General features: G+C 41.1%; 1 protein-coding gene across 1 annotated transcript in view; it reads left to right on the forward strand.

The window, feature by feature from the left end:
- The window catches only part of LOC102375070 (structural maintenance of chromosomes protein 6), a 63,382-nt gene that overhangs the window by 3,045 nt on the left and 38,753 nt on the right, over nt 1-21,584 (forward strand). Inside the window, exons 3-13 of the mRNA XM_014522235.2 lie at nt 478-614; nt 3,464-3,612; nt 5,486-5,603; nt 7,530-7,635; nt 8,933-9,069; nt 11,518-11,579; nt 12,321-12,401; nt 16,446-16,547; nt 16,742-16,861; nt 17,091-17,189; nt 18,209-18,355. Of these exons, the coding sequence (XP_014377721.1) occupies nt 3,469-3,612; nt 5,486-5,603; nt 7,530-7,635; nt 8,933-9,069; nt 11,518-11,579; nt 12,321-12,401; nt 16,446-16,547; nt 16,742-16,861; nt 17,091-17,189; nt 18,209-18,355 (1,116 nt within the window). The 5' untranslated portion in view covers nt 478-614; nt 3,464-3,468. The remainder of the gene's footprint in view (nt 1-477; nt 615-3,463; nt 3,613-5,485; nt 5,604-7,529; nt 7,636-8,932; nt 9,070-11,517; nt 11,580-12,320; nt 12,402-16,445; nt 16,548-16,741; nt 16,862-17,090; nt 17,190-18,208; nt 18,356-21,584) is intronic.

A 21,584-nucleotide genomic window follows, 5' to 3' on the forward strand; every position in this document is an offset into this window, starting at 1 on the left:
TGATACTGCTGGGAATGACCCTGAACAGACAAAGAATGGGAAGAGTATATTTGGGGACTGTGTGGCTAACCTGATGGGGCCTTTAAGTGCTGTTGAGGATGGTAAAAACAAACCTTTTGACCACAGTGTATTGAACACTGAGGGAGGAAGATTGAGAGAAAAGGCCTAATTGTGAAAAATCCAGGAGCTACAGTCTAGCAAAAAAGAGATGACAGAGGAGAAGCAATAGGGAAGCCTACGTGGCATCTTTGATTTATATATACAAATGCAAGGAGTATGGATAACAAACAAGAAGAATTGCTAGTATTTGTATATATGGAAACTATGATTTAATTGGCTTTACGGTAACTTGGTAGCATAACTGCCACAATCAGAAAATATCAAGATTGAGGGGTATATTTTGTTTCAGAAGGATAAATGTAGGAAAAAAGGAAGCAGTACTAATACTGTAGATTAAGAATATATGTGTCCCCTCAGGTTCAGGAGGAAGAAAGGAACAAGTCTGAGGGTTACTTGAAGATAAAGGGGAGAACAGCAACAGTGATATTGGGATGGTGGTCTAATATATGTCCCCAAAATGGAAAGAAACGGAGTATGAGACATTCTTCAAGCAGGTAAAATTCTGCCAGATTTATGAGGTAGTATTAATGTGGTGGGGAGGTTAGTATTAATTAACTTCCCTAATATCTGTTGGAAGAATAATATGGCAAAGCATAAAATTTCCAGTAAGTTTAGTCAGTTCAGGGTATAGCTGGGGCATTGTCTATTTTGGATATTGTTTGATTAATAAAGAAGAATCGATAATGAATGTGAATATAATGTGCATTTGGAAGCAAGTAATGGTACTATAATAGAATTCAAGACCATAAGAAAGAGAAAGCACAAGATAAGCACAGCAAGGATACTAGATTCCAAAGAGATGGACTCTGAAAAATAGTAGACGAAGTCCTGTGGGCAAACAGATTGAAGGATAAAGGGGTCCAGGATGGCCAGCAGATCTAAAAGGATGTAGTAGTTAAAGGCTCAACAAGAAGCTATTCCAACACAGAGTAAAGAGAACAATGACAAGGAGAGTGAGACTGCGAAAGGAGCTTAAATCAAGAGAAATGTGGAGTGAATGAAATGGAAGGCAAGTCACTAAGGAAGTATATCAAGGAATAGCAAGAATTTGCAAGGACAAAATTAGGAAAGCAAAGGCAAAAATTGATAAACGGATGATAAGGGATAAAGACAAAAACAGGGTGGGGGATTATACAATGTCAGACAGGAAAAAATGACCAAGGAAACTGGGTCCACCAATTAAATTGTGACGGCGAGCTATTCACAGAAGATGCAAAGGCGGAGCTGCCCAGTGTTTCTTTTGCTTCAGGCTTCACCACAGAAACAAACTGTGATGTTACAGCTAACAACATTAATACAGATGAAGAAGAAGAGTGCAGATCCCAGTAAGTAAAGAGCACGTTGGAGAACTGTTTCCAAACTTGATTTCAAGTCAGCAGTGCCTGCCAAAATTCATCCCAAAATTCATTGCTGAAGAAAATTTGGAGCCAGGGTAACAATATTTGCAGAGCCATGGAAGAGTCCCAGAGGACTGCAGACAGCCTCATATAGTGCTCATCTCTAAAAGGGAGCACCCAGGGAACTGATCAGTTCAATACCTGGGAAATTACTGGAGCAAAATATAAAGCTGTCAATTTGTAAATACCTGGAGGAGGAAGAGGTGAAGCCATCATGGATTTATTAAGAACAAATCATGCCAACTTGATTTTTCTCTTCGACATGGTAACAAATTCAATGGATGTGGGAAATGCAGTGAACATAATACACACTTGGGTTTAGTAAGGTTTTTGATACAGTCTGATATGACAGTTTACATAAACTAAAGTAAGCTAAAGAAAAGTGGACTAGGTAGACTAACAAGTGTATATGTAACTGGCTGAATAACTACAAACAGAGTAGTTAAATTATAGTTGGAATTATTGTAATGATTCAACTGCAGGAATAGAGAGCTTCCTGGTTACTATCCCAAATGACACAAAACTGAAATGGGTTCTAAAAATTGGGGAGCTAGTATCAGAATGAAGAAGACTCTTGGCAGCACAGAAAACTGGGAAATAAGCAACAGGATGGAATTCAGGATGGAAGATGCTTTTTCTCTAAGAAAAAAATAAATCCAAAAACAGAATGGGAGATGCCTGTCATGTTGCTCAGAAGAATCTGTGCGGGGAAGGGCTTGCCCTCCATCAGCAGTGTGATTCAGTTACTGAAAAAAAACAAATGCAATTTTGAGCTGTATTGGCAGGAGTATAGCGTGTAACACATGGGAAGTGAGAGTACTACTCTATGTGGTGCTAGTTAGGCCTCAGCTACAGAACTGTTCAGTTCTGGGTTCTATGACCACTTAAGGTTGTGGAAAAAGTGGGGAGGATCCAGAGATGAGTGACAAAAAGATAAAGGGGGTTGGGATTAATAAGCAATACAAGGAAAAACTGGGTCATGCGGGTTTGTTAGGTTTGTTTAGTTTGGAGATTAAGAGGGAACATGATAACAGCTTTCATATATTTTTATATAATATATTTCATATATTTTGAAAAGATGGTGTAAAGTGGGAAAATAAGTGTTCTCGTTGCCGAGGGCAGGACACGAAGCAGTGGGTTTAAACAGCAGCAAAGCAGATCCAGATTAAATATTAGAGGCTACTTGCAGATGTGGAAAAAAACCATGCTTTACTGGAAGAAGCAGCATCCTATTTTGACTTGGCTCTGGAGTGTCTGTATAGATTGGGCGCTTCAGCAGGGCTTTTTGGTGCTTTTATCTAATAGCTGATTGAATCAACTAAAAGCACCAAAGAAGCCCGCTAAAGCACCTGATCTATACAGATGCTGCAGAGCCGAGTCCAATTAACATGCTGCCTCTTCCGGGTATGCTCTGGGTTTGGGCAGGTGTGCGCCAAATTTTAATGTAAAGCACTTTTTTTTTTTTAATGTCTGTAGGCAGCCAGAATGTCCATGCAGTCAGAACAGTAGGACAGTGTCATAAGCTGCCAAGACAGTTGTTGAATCCCCTTCACTGGTAGCTTTCAAGAAAAGGCTAGTTAGGCATTTGTCTGGGATGATATAGGATTATTTCATTCTACATTTGTGCCTGATCTTGGACCTGGATGACTTTTTTTGTTGTCTGTTCTAACCCTATTGTTATGTGATACTGATGCTTGTGCGTTGAGTTTTTCTCTCTCTCTCTCTTTCCTTTTTTTTAGCTTGACTTGAATTTTAATTTTGCTTGCTAAGAACTGGTAGTTCTTAGCATTGCTCCATAATAATTGGGTTGATTTTTCTTTTTTTCCGTAGCTTGTTGTGATCATTAATTTTTATTTTCAGTATGTTCAATAGGTAGTCCTAAACATGTTGGTGCATTTAATCAAGTGACTGAAACTAATAATATACCTTTTATTTTTATTTTCTAGTACTGATGGGTAAGAGAAAAGAGGAAAGTGTTTCTAAATCTGGAGGCCATAAAAGGCTAAGACAAGAAGATGCGGATAAGTATGATGATGAACCCGATGAAGCAGAGCATTCACATCTAGCATCTGGCAGCAATTCTTGCTCACAGTTGGTAAGCTATAAATTGTAGTGTATCCTGTTTGAAATTGAACTAATGAAGAAAAGAGGAAAAAATCATGGTATGAATTTAGTGCACTGATTCCAGTTGCCAGTAAAACAAGCATCTTGCCCATAGGCTGCAGTAATAGCTATATGGAAATGAATGCTAGCAGTGATGTTTCTGTTGTATGGCCTTCTTCAGAGTAATTGTCTGCAGTTACCTTTTGAAGAATATCCTTTCATCTAGTATAATTTTTCAGGGAGCTTATAGCCATAATCTGTGATTCAAATATATCAACATATTGTGGACAGCCTTTCAGTGCAATCTATTTTGATCATTTTATAAATTCCACAGCCTGCTGTAGTCCTGACTTTGTTTTAATGGTGTAAGGCACATAGTTGTGATAATTATTCTTTGTTTAAAATAAAAAATCATGAATTACATTGGCAACTTACCAGTCAGTTGCTTCACATACAGTGACTGCTGCAGAAGCCAAATATAGTCAGTCAACACCATGGATAGGATGTGCTTTTTGAAGTGCTCTAAGTGCCTTTGTATCCTTATTGTTTGAGGAGTTTCAGATGTGCATAGCTGAAGATAACCCTTAAAAAATGAGCGATATCTTGAACTGTTTCTTTTTCAAATGCTTCTTGAAATATAAGTACGCTCCACTGATCCTCTGGCATCCCACAATGCTCTGCTCTGTGGACAACCAGTGAGTGTTCTCCTATGCATTTGCCTGCCTTCAGTAACCTCCAGAGGTCAAGGCGGGGAGGGGTTCCTGCTCTCCAGTATCCTGGCTGGACAGTGGTACAGCTGTATGCCTCTGTGGCAATTTTTAAGTGTTCCACAAGTGGAGAGGCAGGTGCACATATGCATGGCCCTGAATTTGAGGCTTTCTGGGGGTTGGAGTGCTTCAAACTGTCCATACAATTGCAGAAGTTAAGAAAATAGCATTTGATTTAGTGGATGATTAACCAAATACCTTGTACAGCTGTGCTTTGGTGATAGAGAGAGAGAGGAAAATACTGGAAAGAGAAAGGACTGCCTGTGAAGGAGCATTTTGAACGATTGTTAAATGTACCCCACATAATTGTAGTGACAATACTGAAGTGGTTTATATTGGTGAAACATTTTTGGCTATAAATACACTCCTATTCTTACCACCTTTTATAATAGTTGAATCATAATAAGGTAGGTAAATATTATTTTTTCCTAAATCTCAGGAATCCTTTTAAAGTGCAAATGCAGTAATGTCTAATGCAAGGCATTACTTAAAAATATCTTTAAAAATACTCAGAACTAGGAAACTGAATTTCTCTTGACATTAGTCATTCTACGTTTTATCAATAACTTTTTAGGAAATAACGTACTGTTGGGTGCCTCAAAACTAAAACGATGTTTATAAAAGGGGGGGAAGGAAGGGGCAGGAAGAGTATCAATTTTTACCAGGGCTTTATCCCTTCCACTTCTAATTTCAGCTGCTTCTTCCTAACCTCCTAACCAGAAATTGTTACACACCAGCTAAAAGGAGTAAAGGACATTCTAAAATGTTACTCTGTTTCTATGAAGTACACCAGTTGCAATATGGTATCCAAACACTAATATATACTCCTCACATGTAAGGTATTTAAGGTAATTTATGAAGGGGAAACTAAAAGTAATTTTGGTAAGTGATTTGACTGACACCATCAACTATGAGTTATCCATAATGTCATGTAATTAACATGCATTATCTCAAACACTTCTGTTAATTGTTCTGTTTTGCTTAATTTACTTGCTGGCATGTAATTATCATTCAGCCTTTTTGATTTCTCATTATACTTTATCTTCATTGATTGTTTTTATTTTAATTCTTTTATGCAATTGTATTATATTTTTATAGACTTCAGGGGAAGTTGGGATAATTGAAAGCATCCAACTAAAAAACTTTATGTGCCACTCAATGCTCGGACCCTTTCAGTTTGGATCCAATGTCAATTTTGTGGTGGGAAACAATGGAAGTAAGTATTAAGTTGCTCCAAAGTATTTTTGTTTACTTTTAAATATTCACATACTAAGGATTAGATCCATAAAGGGGCAAGAATATTATGATGCTAAGAGGAAATGAACTGAAAACTCTAGGTCCAGTAAAAGGAAGAGCAGGAGCAAAACTCTCTAAGCTAGGCTGCTGCACTCACCTGGGAAGGATTTTCTTGAGATCTTGACTGTTTACATTTGAGACGTTTTGTTTTAACAGTTCCTGTTATAGGACAAAAACTTAGAACCTCCTGCCATTGGTGAATGCCCTGACCATTAGATTTTACTCTCTCTTGCAGGGCTAATTCATCTTGAATAAGGAAGAGAATTGAATTTTTGTCTCCTGTCTTGGCTGAATGCATCAACCATTAGGTTTTGCATATAGGGGATACCACTTTATTCTCTTTGGGCAGTAGGAATGTGCTGTCTTGTGCAGAGCTCCATCCTGTCAGCCTGCTCTGAGTGTGCTTATTGGATTTTGCTCCTGAAGGAACATTGGTGAAGGAACATGCAGTTCATGGATCCTATAAGGCATGAGAGGCTATTCAGGCCTGTAAATGTAAAGATGCTTCTGAGTTCATACGGAAATAGTAATTTTAGGCACCTGGGTAATTTGCTTATCAAAGATTTGGTGCGGCAGATGATTGTGATTATTATATTTTTGGACTTAAGTACTTAATCTTCCTAAGTTCCTTTGTATATTTTGTCTTTCATTCAGTCTTTTTATATTGTATTCTAGTTGGGTTTTTGGGAAGTTTTGTAATTGTTTGCCAGGAGGAGATTTGTGTGTGTCATGAGCAACTGGGAAAGGTCCCTCTGTCTGGTTTACTTGTACATTAATTAGGTAGAAGTGCACCAGTATATTGGTCCAGATCATATTGGTACCAGTAAAAGGAAGATTGACATTATCAGCCAAAAAAACCTGAATGCTGATAATGTCACCAATAAATGCCATGTGCATGTGCACAGTTGCAGCATTCACGCTACCAGAAATGCAACCCAGCAGCTTGGAGACCAGCATCTGGCCAGTACATCTGTGGGGTGGGGGCAGATCGAGGCCCCCACAGTCAGGGAGGGAGTGGGGCTGCGGAAGGGTCCAGCACTGCCCAGCCAAGATGGAGCGCAGGATGGAGCCATGGGTGGATGGGCTCCCACCCTTGCGTGCACCCTTAGGAGAGGCATGGGGAGCACGTGCCCCCCAGATTGGTGTATGGGGCAAGGACGGGCTGCAGGCTCAGGGCCAGAGGCTATGCCAGCCTCTTCCCGGCAAAGGGGGCTGAGCCGGGGCTGCTTTCGGGGTGGGGTGGGGCGGGTGGCAGCAGTGCTGGGAGGGGCGCTATGGGGTAGCTATGGCAAAATTTTGGATGTCTGTAGCCCATCCTGTAGCCCCCTTCCCAGCACCACCGTCACTAACCCCATCCCCACTCACCCTGAGCGCAACCCTGGCCAACCCCTGCTGGGAAGAGGCTGGTGCAGCCCCTGGCCCCAAGTCTGCATCCTATCCTTGCCCCATACACCAATCCAGGAGGCACGTGCTCCCCATGTCTCCCCCAGGGGTGCTCACTAGAAGTTTCTTTGTTTGATTTTGAGGGGAAAAGAAATTAAATGAACATTCAATGCTGAAAAGTGTTAGGAAAAAGAATGGAAATTTCTTGAACTGTACATAAGTTAAGTAGGTTTAAATTTAATGCTGAACTCAACTTTTCATGAGAGAGATGTTGGAAAAGTTGTCAATATTTTGCAAAAAAATGAATGGTTAGCATACTATTCTAATATTATTTTTTATTCAAATTTCAGTATTAGTGAGATTTAAATGTGTGGAGTTTTGGTTGAAAATATAAATTGTAATTTAATTGCATTTTAAAAATACAATTTTGCTTCATAAAACATTTACATGCTTTTTTTAATAGGTGGGAAGAGTGCTGTATTAACTGCTCTTATTGTTGGTCTTGGTGGAAAAGCTACCACAACTAATAGAGGATCCTCTTTAAAAGTATTTGTAAAAGATGGAGAGTCGTAAGTGAAATGTTGTGTAATGTGTTTGTGGAGGTCTGTCTTGACTCTTAACTTAGTTATAACATGCCTAGCTTTTCATGCTGTTTTGTGTGCTAGGATCACTCGAATAAGAAATAAAATTTTACAACCACACATTCATATATTTTTAAAATGAAGTGTAATACCTGGAATGCCTATATTATACCTAATATATTAACTAGTTTAATCAGATATCCCTTTAACCATTTCATTTAGATTTAGTTTCTTTTTGCTTTACAAATGCAGAATTTGTTTAAATATTTTTTTTAATAATCCCCATTGAGTTCTAATTTTATTTAGACACTGCTTTATTTTGAGTTGCTAATATTATGTCTTTTTCAACGGTGACCTTATTTTGGGACTGAACTATGTTCTCCCTACGTTCATATCTGATTGATTTTTATATACACCCATTAGGGCATAAAGTAGAAAGTTCACTAATGCACTAAGCCAGAGCTGTACAACTGGCAATGTAGGGGGGTCTCACCTGGGGTTAATATGCAGACCCAGGGCCATCACCCAGGCACCACTCTGGCAATAACAGCTGGAGTCTCCAAGCTTCCCCCTCCTTCCTCTGGCTGCCACTTCCTGCCTTACCCAACGAGGTGTGGTGCTATCGGAGGCTGCAAGGGGTGAGAATGTGGGGCCAGAGCCTTGTAGCGGGGGGAGAGGGAATTCCACAGCAGTGGGAAAGGCCCAGTGCCGCAGTAGGGGGGTGTGCCCAGGCAGGTGCACAGTGCAGCAGTGAGTGTGTGTGTGGGGGGGGGAGAGGGGATGTCCATGCTGTATGCCTGATGGGGCCCTGGTGACTTAGCTCTTTAGGTTTAATTTGTTAGGCTTTCATTCAGTTGAGAGGAGTCAATGGAAAGCCTTCAAGTCCCAAATTAGACCTTCTTGTATGTCTACCAGTTTCTGTGTCCTTTGCCATCAAATTTTAAGTTTCATGATTGTGGGTTTTGTTTTCTTTTTTTTCTTATTCAAATGAGGTCCCTATCATAGAAATGGTCTAACGTGGTTAGATTTTGCATAATCCATACAGCTGTCAATTTACCACAGTTTTAGCTTAAGAAAGTTGTTTCCAGACCTACATCTGTCCTAGGCAAACATAAATCACAGAATGACCATAGTATTTAAGCCGCAGTATTGAGCCACAATTTAGATGAAAACGTCCCCAACTAAATTTGACTTGTTTTATAAACAGGATTTGAAAATCTGTTGCTGTAAAGTTTTGTTGGATGATTCAAATGCAACTGGAAATTTGTTCATTTGTTTGTTTTAGTTCTGCAGATGTTTCAATAACATTACGAAACCAAGGTAGAGATGCCTTTAAGCCAGATGTTTATGGCGATTCTATTGTTGTCAGTCAGCGTATTAACGCGGATGGAAGTCGTAGTTATAAACTGAAAAGCAAATCAGGTTTGGTGATATTTCTTCTTTTAATTATTTAAAGCATTTACAGTATTTTTCTGTGTGAAAGATTAGGTATTTCCTAAGAAAAACCAAATATAGAAGGGAGATTAATTGGCTAGGCAGTAGCAGATATGGGGGTTATGATGGATCACAGACTTGACAGGACTCAGTAATGTGATGATCTCACACCTTTGATCTCTGTTGTTGTGTGCTTGCATGCACTCTCTCTCTCTCTCTCTCTCCTTAGAGTTAAGTTAGATGGCGCATATCTTTTCGTGAGAATCTGAGAGAAGTGTTGTGTACCTGGGCAGCTTTCTCCTGGCCCGGGCTGAGGTAGTGACACTGAAGAGCTGCCAGAACCGGCTCACCAGGTTCAGCTCTGATGCCCTCCATGTGTCTCATATCCTTATTCAAACACATCTTAGCATTAAATTTGAGTACTTTGCCCTAAAGCAACATGTAAACAGTTTGCATCCTAATGTAGGTAGGGCCTCACTGACAGCCCTGCCTACTGTGGAAGATCACTGGTATGTGGGGTTAAGGGAGGTGCAAGGGTTTTCTCCTTTGTTACTTGATTGAATGATTCTCTTTTGCTGCGTGGTTATTTTGATTCATAGCCCCATGTGGGTTTTTTTGTTTTTAATAGGTTATGTTTAACTGGATGTTTTTAATATATGTAATTTTTTAAATAATACAGATTAAAAAAAAATCCCTCTTGCTCTCTTATACAGTGCTGTGTGGGGCCATATTAAAAGAAATATTATTAGACATAGGAAGTGATAGAACTATGCTACTTTTGATCTGGGTAGGCGTCAGCCGTAATACTGTGGTACAGTGTCTAGTTTTGATCACAATATTTTAGAGAGGATGTAGGGAAGCTGCATAGGATCCAGTGATGAGCACCAAAGAAGTTAAAAGAATTGTATGAGGAAATATTGAGATACTTAACTAGAGTTAAGAACAAAAGGTGGTGGTGGTATTTGGGCAAGGGGCAGTCATCATAGCAGTTTTTAATTATTTAAAAACCTGCCATAAAGAAGAGGGAGAACAGCTGACTTCCTTTGCCACAGAGGGCAGGACATGTAACAATGGATTTGCAGCAAAAAGGGATTTAAATTAAAATGTCAAGAAAAGCTTTTTAACTCTAAGGTCAGAAAGGACTATGGGTTTAACGGTATAAAGTAATTTTGGAACCTCCCTCATTGGAGGTTTTCAAGAAGAGTTTGGATATACTTCTTTTCAGGATGGCTTAGAACAGGGATGGCCAACCAGCAGCATGGGTACCAAAAGTGGCACAGGCAGCCTCTGTGTTGCACGTGGCAAATTGGGGAGGGGACAGGCAGCACAGCTGCAGACAGGACAAAAAGCAGAATGCAAAGAATAAAATTGGGCAGGAAAGGATGTAGAAAGCAGAGCAGCGGATCAGACAGAGAGCATATGACTTGGAGCGGAAAGCAGAGCAGCAAACCGAATTGGGGAAGGGCATTGGAGTGGCACTTGGAGGGTGTGGGTCTAATTTGTGGCACACCTGCTTAAAAGGTTGGCCTTCACTGGTTTAGAATAATGCATCCTGTGTTAGTGGAGAGCAGAGATTCCCAACCTTTTTATGGTGGGGACCAGCAAACCCTGGACCAGAAGTGACTGCAGACCAGCAAACTGTGGACCAGCAATGACTGGCATACTATGGGCCAGCAGCTGGCCCACAGTATGCTGGTCACTTCCAGTCCATGGTTTGCTGGTCCACGGTCGCTTCTGATCCAGCAGCCAACCCTTCACGGCCTGGTACTGGGCTGCAGCCTGGGGGTTGGGAACCCGTGGTGCAGAGGACTGAACTATGTTCTGAAGATTTTTCCACATCTATCATTTTGCGTTCTGGGCAGATGAAAACGGAAAGTGTAGTAACAGATTAAACTAATTTTTCATCACTGGCTTCAAAAGAGAGATTCTTAAAACCACTGAATAGATTTTTAAAAGTACAACCTCTATTTTTAATACATAACGTTTTCTGTCTTTAGTTAATATATTTGCATAGGATATAAATCTTTCCCTCAATCCTAACACTGTTGGGAAGTTATTGACTATATTCTTATTCCAGTGTGAAACTCTAAGGGCATCTATACACGTGCTCTGGGGTGGAGGTAGGCAAGCGGTGCTCATTTGATGAGCTTTAGTTAAAGTGTCCTTGCCACCATTGTGAAATGCAGGGATGCTGAATACACGTGATGCAGAGGCTGCTGTATCATGCTAATTAACATGTTCCACAGGTTGGCAGCCAACTTGATTAATCGAGTCTGCTCAAACGTGTACTAATTAACACACATTGGAGCAGAGCTCGGTTACATTTATAGGTGCCCTAAGTTTTTTGAATGAGTTGAAATTTTTTATACTTATCTGCAATTTTGTTTGCTAACTAGTCTATGTTCTTGTTTTATTTTTTTTTTCTTATGCCTTTAGGGACCTCAATTTCTTGTAAGAAAGAGGAACTTGTAGCAATATTGGATCATTTTAACATACAGGTAATTGCTAATATGTTTCATAGTTCATGTTTATCATTTTAAACTCATTTTTTTTCTCATTAAAGCAGAAGTTTGCATTTGTAAAACAATATCACTTTGCACCTTTTTATACTAACCCAGTACTGTTTGAGTTCATGTTCAAAATTACTTTCACAGATATAAAAGCTAAAAATGGATTTTAAAAAACTGTCTTCTGCAGAAAATGAGTATCTCTTGGCAACTACATAGATAAACACACCAACTGTGACTTAAAAGCTGGAAGTTTTGTTATCTGTCCCAAGAATTTTAAGCCTGCTCAGCGGCTCCCCTTGATTCTCCCTTTAATTAGAGCTTCCTTTTTTCACCTTCTGCAAATAGGTCTTTTTATCATCCAGTTCTAAGTTAAATTTGTTTTGGTTAGTTTTCTATCTGTTAAGTAATAAACAGAATATTAACTGGTGTTGCACGTAAAATCCATGTTTAACACTGTTTTTGGATGTATTCTCTCATAGAATTAATCAAGACTAATAATAGAAAAGTGTCTTAGGATCTGACTGCTGCTCTCTAGTTCAGACTGGATTGTTTGACCTGCAGTTGTGGTGCTTCCAGCTATTTTTTTAACCACTTTGGCAGTGGACATGTGGGATATAATGGAGGTTTCAATTCCCACTTCTGTTGATTTGTTAACTTTCAGAGATATTCAACCAGTTTAAAATTACTATTTTGTTCTCGAGTTTTCTTTTAATTATTTGTTGTTTATAGGTAGATAATCCTGTGTCTGTTTTAACCCAAGAGATGAGCAAGCATTTCTTACAGTCTAAAAATGAAGGTGACAAGTACAAGGTAAATAAAATCAGTTAGTATTTAAATAAGGAATTAAAATACAATTGGCCATATGCCTAAGGATTAGTATAAAGGTATAGCTCAGGCATGTAGAAAGAAAATCAAGAAGGCCAGGGCTTAAACTGAGTTAGTGAGAGATGTAAAAAGGCACAAAAAGCATTCACTATATAAAGTAAGAGGAAGAGTGCGGAGAGATAGGTGCCTTACTAAACAAGGAGGGTAATCTAATAATGGATGATGTACTGAAGTCCATTATTTCAATCTTCACCAATAAGATCAGCTATCAGACGAACATAGTGAGAGCAACAGTAGAGAAGGGAAAGGACAGATTATAGATTATTTAGGGAAGATGGATGTCTTTTAAGTCAGCAGGGACAGACAAGATTTAATTTAGCATGCCCAACAAATTGGCTTATGTAAATTGTACAGCCATGAGCATTTGTGCAGAGTATAACAAGGTGATCATAGTGAAGTAGGACTGGAAGAGACCTCATGATCATCCTTGACTGAACCATCCCAGCCAAGTCTCTGTCTAGACTGGTCTCATATTTCAAAAGATGAAGATTTTATAACTTCTCTTGGTAGCCGGTTCCAATGCTTGAGCACACTCATAATCAGAAAGTTCCTCCTTACCTCCAGCTTAACTTTCTCTGCTGCAGCTTGAGACCATTGTTCCTAGTTCTGATCCCTGTGGACACAGAGATAAGGCTATTTCCATCCTCTTTATAATCACCCTTCAGGTATTTGAAGACTTTTATCAAATCTCCCCTCAGTCTTCTCTTCACCAAACTAAATAACCCTAGTTCTTTCAGCTTTTCCTCATAAGACATGCTTTCCAGACCTCTAATTATTTTTGTTGCTTTGGGCTGGACTCATTCCAAACTGCTCACCATCCTTCTTGAAGTATGGGGCCCTAAACTGGACACAGTACTCCGAATGAGGCCTTGCCAGTGCTGAATACAGTGAAAGAATTCCTTCCCTTGATTTGCAGGTAACACTCACGTTAATACAACCCAAGATACTGTTGCCTCCTTTTGCAGCAAGACTGTCCTGTTGGCTCATATTAAGGTTATGGTCCACCACAGCCCCCAAGTCCTTGTGTGCAGTAGTGTAGCCAGTTCATTCCCTAGTCTGCATTTGTGCCTGTGGTTATTCTGTCCCAAGTCGAGAATTTTGCACTTGTTCTTGTGGAATCTTATCTGATTGATTACAGAACATTTTTCCAATGTATCTGTGTCATTCTGGATCCTAGGCCTACTATCCAGAATGTCTGCAACTCCAAATAACTTAGTGTCATCTGCAGATTTGCTAAGCATTTACTCAGTCCCATTGTCCCAATAATTAATGTAGATGTTAACGATACCAGACCAGGACAGACCCTTCAACCCAGTTGATATTCCCAACTAGACATTGAGCCATCGATGACTACACATTTAGCAGAGTGATCCAACCGGTTGTATATCCATCTTTCAGTACTTTTGTCTAATCTTTAGTTCCTTAGTTTGCTAATGAGAACGTTGTGGAAGGCAGTGTCAAAAGTTCTTCCATGTTAAGATGACAAGCTCCATGCCTGCGGGGGGAAAGCAGTGAATGTAGTATGCCTTGACTGAAGTAGTGGTGTGCAGGGTAGCAGCTGTTGCCAGCTGCAGCAGCTGGGTGAACAGCACAACAGCTGCTATTGTTGTGCCCTCTTCCTCAAGTTGGCACCTGGGGCTGGTGCCCTGATTGCCTCTGTTTAGTTGCACTATTGGTAACTGCAGAGTAGTGTGCATGGGAGGGAACAATCACGTTCTCAGATGCAAACTGGGAAATGGCTTGTTAGGTTGTAGTGCTGCAAGAAAAGACCTGGGGGGTTAGGTTATAGTGGACCACAAACCAAACATGAATCTACAGCGTGCTTTTGCTGTGAGAAAAGCAAATAGCATGCTGGATTTCATTAACAAGAGTGTTGCCTTCAAATTGTGTAGTGCTGATGAAGCCTGACTTGAAGTGCAATGGACAGTGTTGAGCACTGTACTTCAAGAAAGATGTGGACAAATTAGAAGGATTACAGAGCTGAGCAACAAAAATGATCAGAGGTCTAGAAAGCATGATTTAGGAGGAAGAGTTGGGAAAACTGGGATTATTCAATGGAAATGAGAAGAGTATGGGGGGATTTGATAACAGTACTGAATGTATGGAAGTTGGTTATAAAGAGAATGGTGAAAAACTTCTCTTTCATCACATAGAATAGGACAAGAAGTAATGTTCTTAAATTGCAACAAGAGACATTGGGGTTGGACATGTGATTGATTAGGGTGGCTGACCTGCAGCATGAGTGCCACCAGTGCACAGGCAGTCTCTGTGTGGCACATGGCAGGCTGAAGAGGGGGAAGAAAGCACAGTTAGAGATAGGGCAGGGGAAAGGGATTGGAGTTGCATTCAGGGAGGATGTGGAGCTAATTTTTGCTTTCCTGCCAAAAAGGTTGGCCCCTGCTGAGGTAGACCTTTCCAGCTGTGAGGTTGTTAAACATTGGAACAAATTGCCTAGAGAGCTATAGTTTTTAAGAGCAGGTTAGACAAACACTTCAGGATGATCCTGATTTCAGCCAAGGTTAGAGTAGATCAGTGTTCTCAACCTCAGCCAGCACCCATTTGTAAATATTGGCCAATGCCTACCCACAGCCCCGTGGGCCTGCCAGTCCCCCTCACTCCCGGCCAACAGTCCTAGCCAACTCCTGGCCCAACAGCACCAGGCTGTGCTGGTGCTTCTCACTCCCAACCCACAGCCTGCTGCACCCAGGGTCGGATGTGGCAGGGGAGCCAGACTGTGGTGACTGTAGCTGCTCCAGTTCGTGCAGGTGGCAGTGGAGTGAGTCTGGCCTGGCATGGGCTGGAGGAAGGAGGAGAGGAGGCCTGTGGCACCCCCTCTACCCTGGGCTGAGGCTCCTATGCCATGCCACGCAACCTGGTCATGGACCCGTCAGCCCCCTGAGCAGTTTCTCCTGTCCACCCTACCCCTGTGAGTATGGGCACCAGCCCCAGTGCTGTCACCCACAAACGGCCCTCTTACCCCCTTCCCCCGCTGGAGAGGCAGGCATCCTGTGTCGTCCGTCGTCCCCCAAATGCAGCCTTAGTGCCTGGCCGCCTTTCCCCAGCGTCAGCCAGTACCTGCACCCCCCCCAAAACCCCCATACCCTCCACACCTATGCAGATACCCATCCTGGACCTCCATCCCTCACTCTCCCATACACTTATACACTTTCCTGCATCTAGCTGCTGAGGCTGCTTCTACCACCCTGCCTAGCTGCATACCGGTCATGTGCATGTGCACCCGCTGGCTCTAATTTCCCCAAGTAGCTCCTTGCAGGCTGGAATGTTACCAGCCTGCAAGGGGAAATCCACGCTTTCCCGCATTTTTCTGGGACTTGCTCCCAGCCCTTTCAAATATTATTGTGACCCGCTTTTGCATTGCAACCCACAGGTTGAGAGACACTGGAGTAGATGACCTCCTGAATTTCCTACCAGCCTTATTTTTCTATGATTTTATGAATTTATTTCCTAATTTTCTTTTATTTGAAAATCTATAGTTAGGATTTTCTAGATCCTTTTAGGACAGCAGGTGAGAGTTATATTTGGAAAAAGTGTAGGTTCTCTTAACCAGCAAATACTCCAGTTTCAGGTTTTCAAAGAGTTACAAATAGCATGTATTGAAAGAAATTTAAAAATAACAAAACTTAATTATGTAAATTTGGCAGCCTTCAAAATGTTCATGGAAACCAATTTTTCTCTCTCCTCCCTGTGAGTAGTGGCAATATAGGGCTCCCAGAGGGTATATTGCAGGTTGATAAGTTTTTGTTGTACCTATGTTGTTCCTGCTTCTTTAAGCTCAGGTGACTTTGTTTTGTTTGTGTGGGTACGTGCACTTTTTTTTTTAACAGTGCTCTGAACACCCTGAACATTCAATGAATTTTCTTTATTCTGACAGTTTGAATTAAAAAAAATTCAATTAAAAAAAATGACAGTCTATCAAAACTGAAGTTTAGATCTTTCTTCTTTGATTAGTTCTTTATGAAGGCAACCCAGCTGGAGCAGATGAAAGATGATTATTCATACATTATGAAAACTAAAGAAAATACATCTCTCCAGATAGAGCAAGGAGTAGAGGTATGTGAACATATACAGTGATTACTTACTACATCTACGAGCACTGTGCAGTTATCTGACAGATCTAGCTACTGTGCAGCACAAGTTGAACTTGAAATGGGATTTGCTTGGATAATATGAAAAATTATTTCTAAAACTTCATATTGGACCACAGCCTTTTATGGTCTCTAACATTTAAATCTTTTAACTTTTAGCGTCTTCGAGAACTAAAGCAACTCTATATGGAAAAAAAGGAACGTTATAGAACCATTGGGTTTGTGAATGAAATGCGAAACTATCTAGAAGAACTGAAAAACAAAATGGCTTGGGCAGTGGTAACTTTCTTGTTTTACTATCTTAATATCTTAATTATCTTTGGGTTATCTTGACCTTGACCTTGGTGCTGATTCTGCCAAGGCCACAGATACAGGTTCATTCCCCATGCTGGCCATCAATTTTCATGCAGTAGATTGGACTAGGTGACCTCTGGAGGTACCTTTCAGCCCTACTTTTCTGTGACACTATTGCCAGTATGATATGTACTTCAATTCTTTTATACTGCAGGTCAGTGAGGCAGAAAAAGAAATAAAACCAATCCAAGAGAGGATCAGTCTTGAAGAAGGATGTACAGATAAGTATGTCCAGAAGCTAAGTGAATGGCAGGTAGGCATGTTTGCCTTTAAAACAAGTTGATTGAATTTAGTTTCTTTTCACTTTTTTTTTTTTAACTGACTTTTACCCCAAATAACTGTATAAATATCAGCTGTCTTGATTTATTCATTTGTTTGCAGTCTAAAGTTTAATAGACAAGTTAGCATCCTTTCACAAACTGGAAAAGGTGGTGCCTTGTCCATGTTCAGGGGAGACCAACTCTAGCCTAAGAAAGTCATTTGTTTTCTGTCTGCAGTCAGACATGTGGCTGTTTTCTTATTTGCTGATAGATCTGAGGAGTTTTGGGAAGGTATTTAGTATTGGGTACAATTTGAATTATGTGGAGTCAGCTGGCTGTCAGAAGTGACTAATTTTGATTGCATATAAGCAAAAACATACATTTGTTTAAATGAAGTTGTTTATAATTGCTCTTTTAAGATTACTGAACTACATTTTAAAGTGATAGTTAAATATAAATATTTTACTTCTTTCCAAAATATTTTATCTTTTCTTATTTCAGTAAAATTGTGAGTAAATGATGACGGGTGCTATTTAGAATTCTGTGCATTTGGTTGCTTTCTATATTCAGTCAGTATCCTGAGTATCCAAAAAAGAGGGGAAAATGTAAAAATAAAAATAAAGTTGTACACGAAAATACTTTTGACTGTTGGTGTTTTACTTCATTTCAATTTGAAAAACAAAAATCTTTTCATTCTCTCCTCAAGTCAAATACTTGGTAATTCAACTCTAATTAATTTTGCTGAACTTCATTAGAAATGCTCAGAATTCCAACAAGAATCCTTGCATTAAATCTTTTGATTTGAAGGGCACAGCTTAAGTAAATTTTTATTTCCTCTTTAAACCATGAACTTGCTCTTCCATAACTTCTGGGAGGAATGTTTTGGGAGGAAAAAGAATTTAAACAGCAACCCGCAAGAAAGTCTTAGTTATTTTTTTCCTGTAGTTCAAAATGGTATCGACGTAACGAAAAAGGATTTTAGGTGATCTAATTTATTCTGTATCTTGTGAAGGTCAAAGTAAATGAAGCAGAAGAAAAGTACAAGACCATCCAAGATCAGTTAAAAAAGATACATGAAGAAGCACAACTATTACAGCCTCAGTGTGTTTCTTTGAAATCAGATCTTCAAGCAAAAAGAAGAGCATACAATGAAGCTGAGGTTGGTTGAAACTGTCTTTCTAACCTGAGAGAGACAATTCTGCATTGCGCTTTACCAAGGTTAAGTCCTGCATCTTGGGCAGAGGCTCATAAAGCATAGGTACTCCGTGCATATGCAGATTTTTGTTTGATTTCGGTTACAGGATCAGGGTCAAAGAAAGTGTGTGTTTAATCTGAGTACTAATCTTGAAATATTTATTAGGACCCACTTGATGTAATTAATGGAATTATAAAAGAAGCAACAAAACAAATCCTGATGAAGTGATTTGTGTGACATTCAAGCTCTAACTTATTTTAAAGTACTGCAAAATTTATTTCTCAGCACATGGACAGATGTAATGTTTGTAATGCTTCAAATACCTTTAAAAGTACTACCAAAATGAATGAACACGTGATGTTTGCTATAATAGCACTCCATATCATTGCAAATCATATAAAAGTGAACACAGATGAAACAGGAACAACTGAAATGATTTGTTATGTCATTCTCCCCACCAGAGTATAGTAATAACACTGACTCTAGTGGTGAGTAGTGAGGAAATACATTGGTGCCAAAGTAAGGGTGGAGCAGGCCCATCTAGTCTGCTGGGCTGTCAGGAATCACAGAAAAGTAGGACTAGAAGGCACCTTAGAAGGTCATCTAGTTCAACCCCACCCCCTGACACTTCAAGCCAGGATCATCCCTGATGAAACCATCCCAGTCAAGAGTCTGTCTAAACCAGAGGTGCTTAATCTTTGGCCCCATGGACTGCATTTGGCCCATGGAGCTTTGGAATCTGGTGCGTGGGGCCCTCTAGGAACTGGGAAATTTTGGTGGCAGGAGAGAAGTAGCAGTTAATGCCATCCCTACCTGCTGACAAAATTCCAAGCCCTGCAGAGTGGGTCGTAGCTGGGGCGCACTCCCTTCCCTCTGTGCAGCCAGATTGGGGCCAGGCCATGCCCACTCCCCTGCACTGTTGGTTTGGGATTGTTCCATGTCCTCTTTCTCCCCCTTTTCCTGCCCCCCCCGGAAGTTTGGGCCCTGCCCCTTTCTCCCTGCAAAGCTGGGCCATGCTCCCTTTCCTTCTGCCCAGCCAGACTGGTACTGTGTCATGCCCCTTGCCCTTGCATGGCTAGATCAGAGCTGGCCTGTCCCTTGTCCCCCTTGGCATAGCCAGATGGGGCCTGGCCACACCTGTCCTGGGTGCCTGATTGCTTCCATTGGCCAGATCCAGCCCGAAGAGGAATCGGGCACTACGGATCCAACCTGCTAGACAGAAAGGGTGAGCACTGGTCTAAGCTGCTCTTAAAAACTTCCAAAGATGGAGATTGCACAACCTCTCCAGGTAACCTGTTCCATTTCACAACCCAAGGGTGTGATTTTGTTTGTGTGCGCTTCAGCACTGCTGAATTATTTCCCGCCACTTGTAGCTTTCTTTCCTTGCGTGGCGGCTAGCGATTGGCTTGCTAGCCGTATAAGAGGCTTGAGCGGTTTCCGCCCAAGTTGGAGAACTCCGAGGAGAACCCCGCAAGGGAGGACTCCACAACCATCTGGAGGAGGAGAACTTCACGTCTCGTGAAGATCTCTGAGCACTGCGGAGCCTATCGAACCCAGCACAGGCTATAGAGGTCTGATCAACCTCTGACCTCTCCCCGTCGCCGCCTGATCCCTCGACGTACCCTTCCCTGTGCGCAAGTTCTACGGAGCCTAGCAAACTTCGTGTGAGTGAATCCAGAGCTCTGTCCGGGTTTGAGTCCTGCAGGTTTATCTTCCCGTCACCGAAACCCCATTGCAACGTACTCTCGAGTTTTTTGTTCATCTTCCCGTCGCCGAAACCCCATTGCGACGTACCCTCATGTTCTGCAGGTTCGAGTTTTTGTTTTGTTTTGTAACTGCAACTCAAGCAAGTTTTCCTGCCTGCACCGTGACCATCTTCGGTGTAAGTAAAATAATCTTTAATCAACCACTAAGCGTCCGTGCCTAATTCTAGCCTGCCGGCCTGCATTCCCCGACCCGCGTGCCAGGGCTGCTGGCCACAGCCCGCTGCGCGAAAGCCCCCAAGAACCTGGGACTGCTCCTGGCCCGCACATTCCAGTGCTTAATCACCCTAATAGTAAGAGAGTTATTCTTTAATTTCCAAGCAATATTTCCCTTGCTGCAGTTCAGGATCATTGCTTCTTGTCTTTGTTCCCTGTGGCTCCAGAGAATAGTCTTTCCTTTTTATAACCATGTCATTGTCTTTATAACTACTCTTTAGGTATTTGAAGACTTTTCAAATCCCCCTTCTATTTCCTCCTTTCCAGACTAAATAATCCCAGTGCATTTAGGCTTTCTTCATATGTCACATTTCCTAGAACTCTAATAATTTTTTATGTTCTGCACTGACCTTTTTATAGTTTGTCAACTTTTTTATTTGAAGTGCAGTGCCTAAGACAGGACATGTCCAGATGAGTCCTTGTCAGCGCTGAATAGAGTGCAAGAATCATTTATCTTGATTTGCAAGTGATACTCCTGTTAGTATAGATCAGGATGCTATTGGCTATTTTTGCAATAAGAGTACACTGACTCAATCCTCACCTTATGGTCCTCTATAACCCCTAGGTTCTTTTCTGCAGTACTGCAGCCTACCCAGCCATTTCCCCTGTCTATTTGTACGTGCTATTGTTTCATCCTAAATACAGGACTTTTCACTAGTCTTTATTGAATTCCATATGATTAATTTTAGACCATGTCCAGGTAAGGGAAGACTCTCTGTGAACTGAAGAGCAAAGCCAGTACCTCACAGTTCTGTTCTGTGAAAAACTGGGGCAAGGAGATGGTAGACATCTATTCTCTGGTTTTGGTGGGAATGCAGTACATGAGAAATTTTAAGAGTCCTCTGAGACTAAACTAACCAGCCCAGCAATGACAGGCTTTAGAGAGTGGCAGGGTGTCAAAGGCTCTGCTGTTTCCATTCTGTTATCCTCAAGCCTCCAGGAAATCCTGGCAGAGAGGTATTCTTTGATCCCTACTCCCAGTCTCCTAGCTGTGGAGTGATACAACCCACTATGGCTATATGTAGGAGAATCAGAGAATCATAGAAGTAGGGTCGGAAGGGACCTTGTAGATCTTCAAGTCCGACCCCCTGCCTGGGCAGGAGAGAAACTGGGCTCAAGTGACCCTAGCCATGTAGACATCAAGCCTCTTCTTAAAGACCCCCAGGGTAGGAGCCAGCACCACTTCCCTTGGAAGTTGGTTCCAGATCCTAGCC

This window comes from Alligator sinensis, unplaced genomic scaffold (assembly GCF_000455745.1).
Source record: "Alligator sinensis unplaced genomic scaffold, ASM45574v1 scaffold870_1, whole genome shotgun sequence".
NCBI classification, from domain to species: domain Eukaryota; kingdom Metazoa; phylum Chordata; order Crocodylia; family Alligatoridae; genus Alligator; species Alligator sinensis.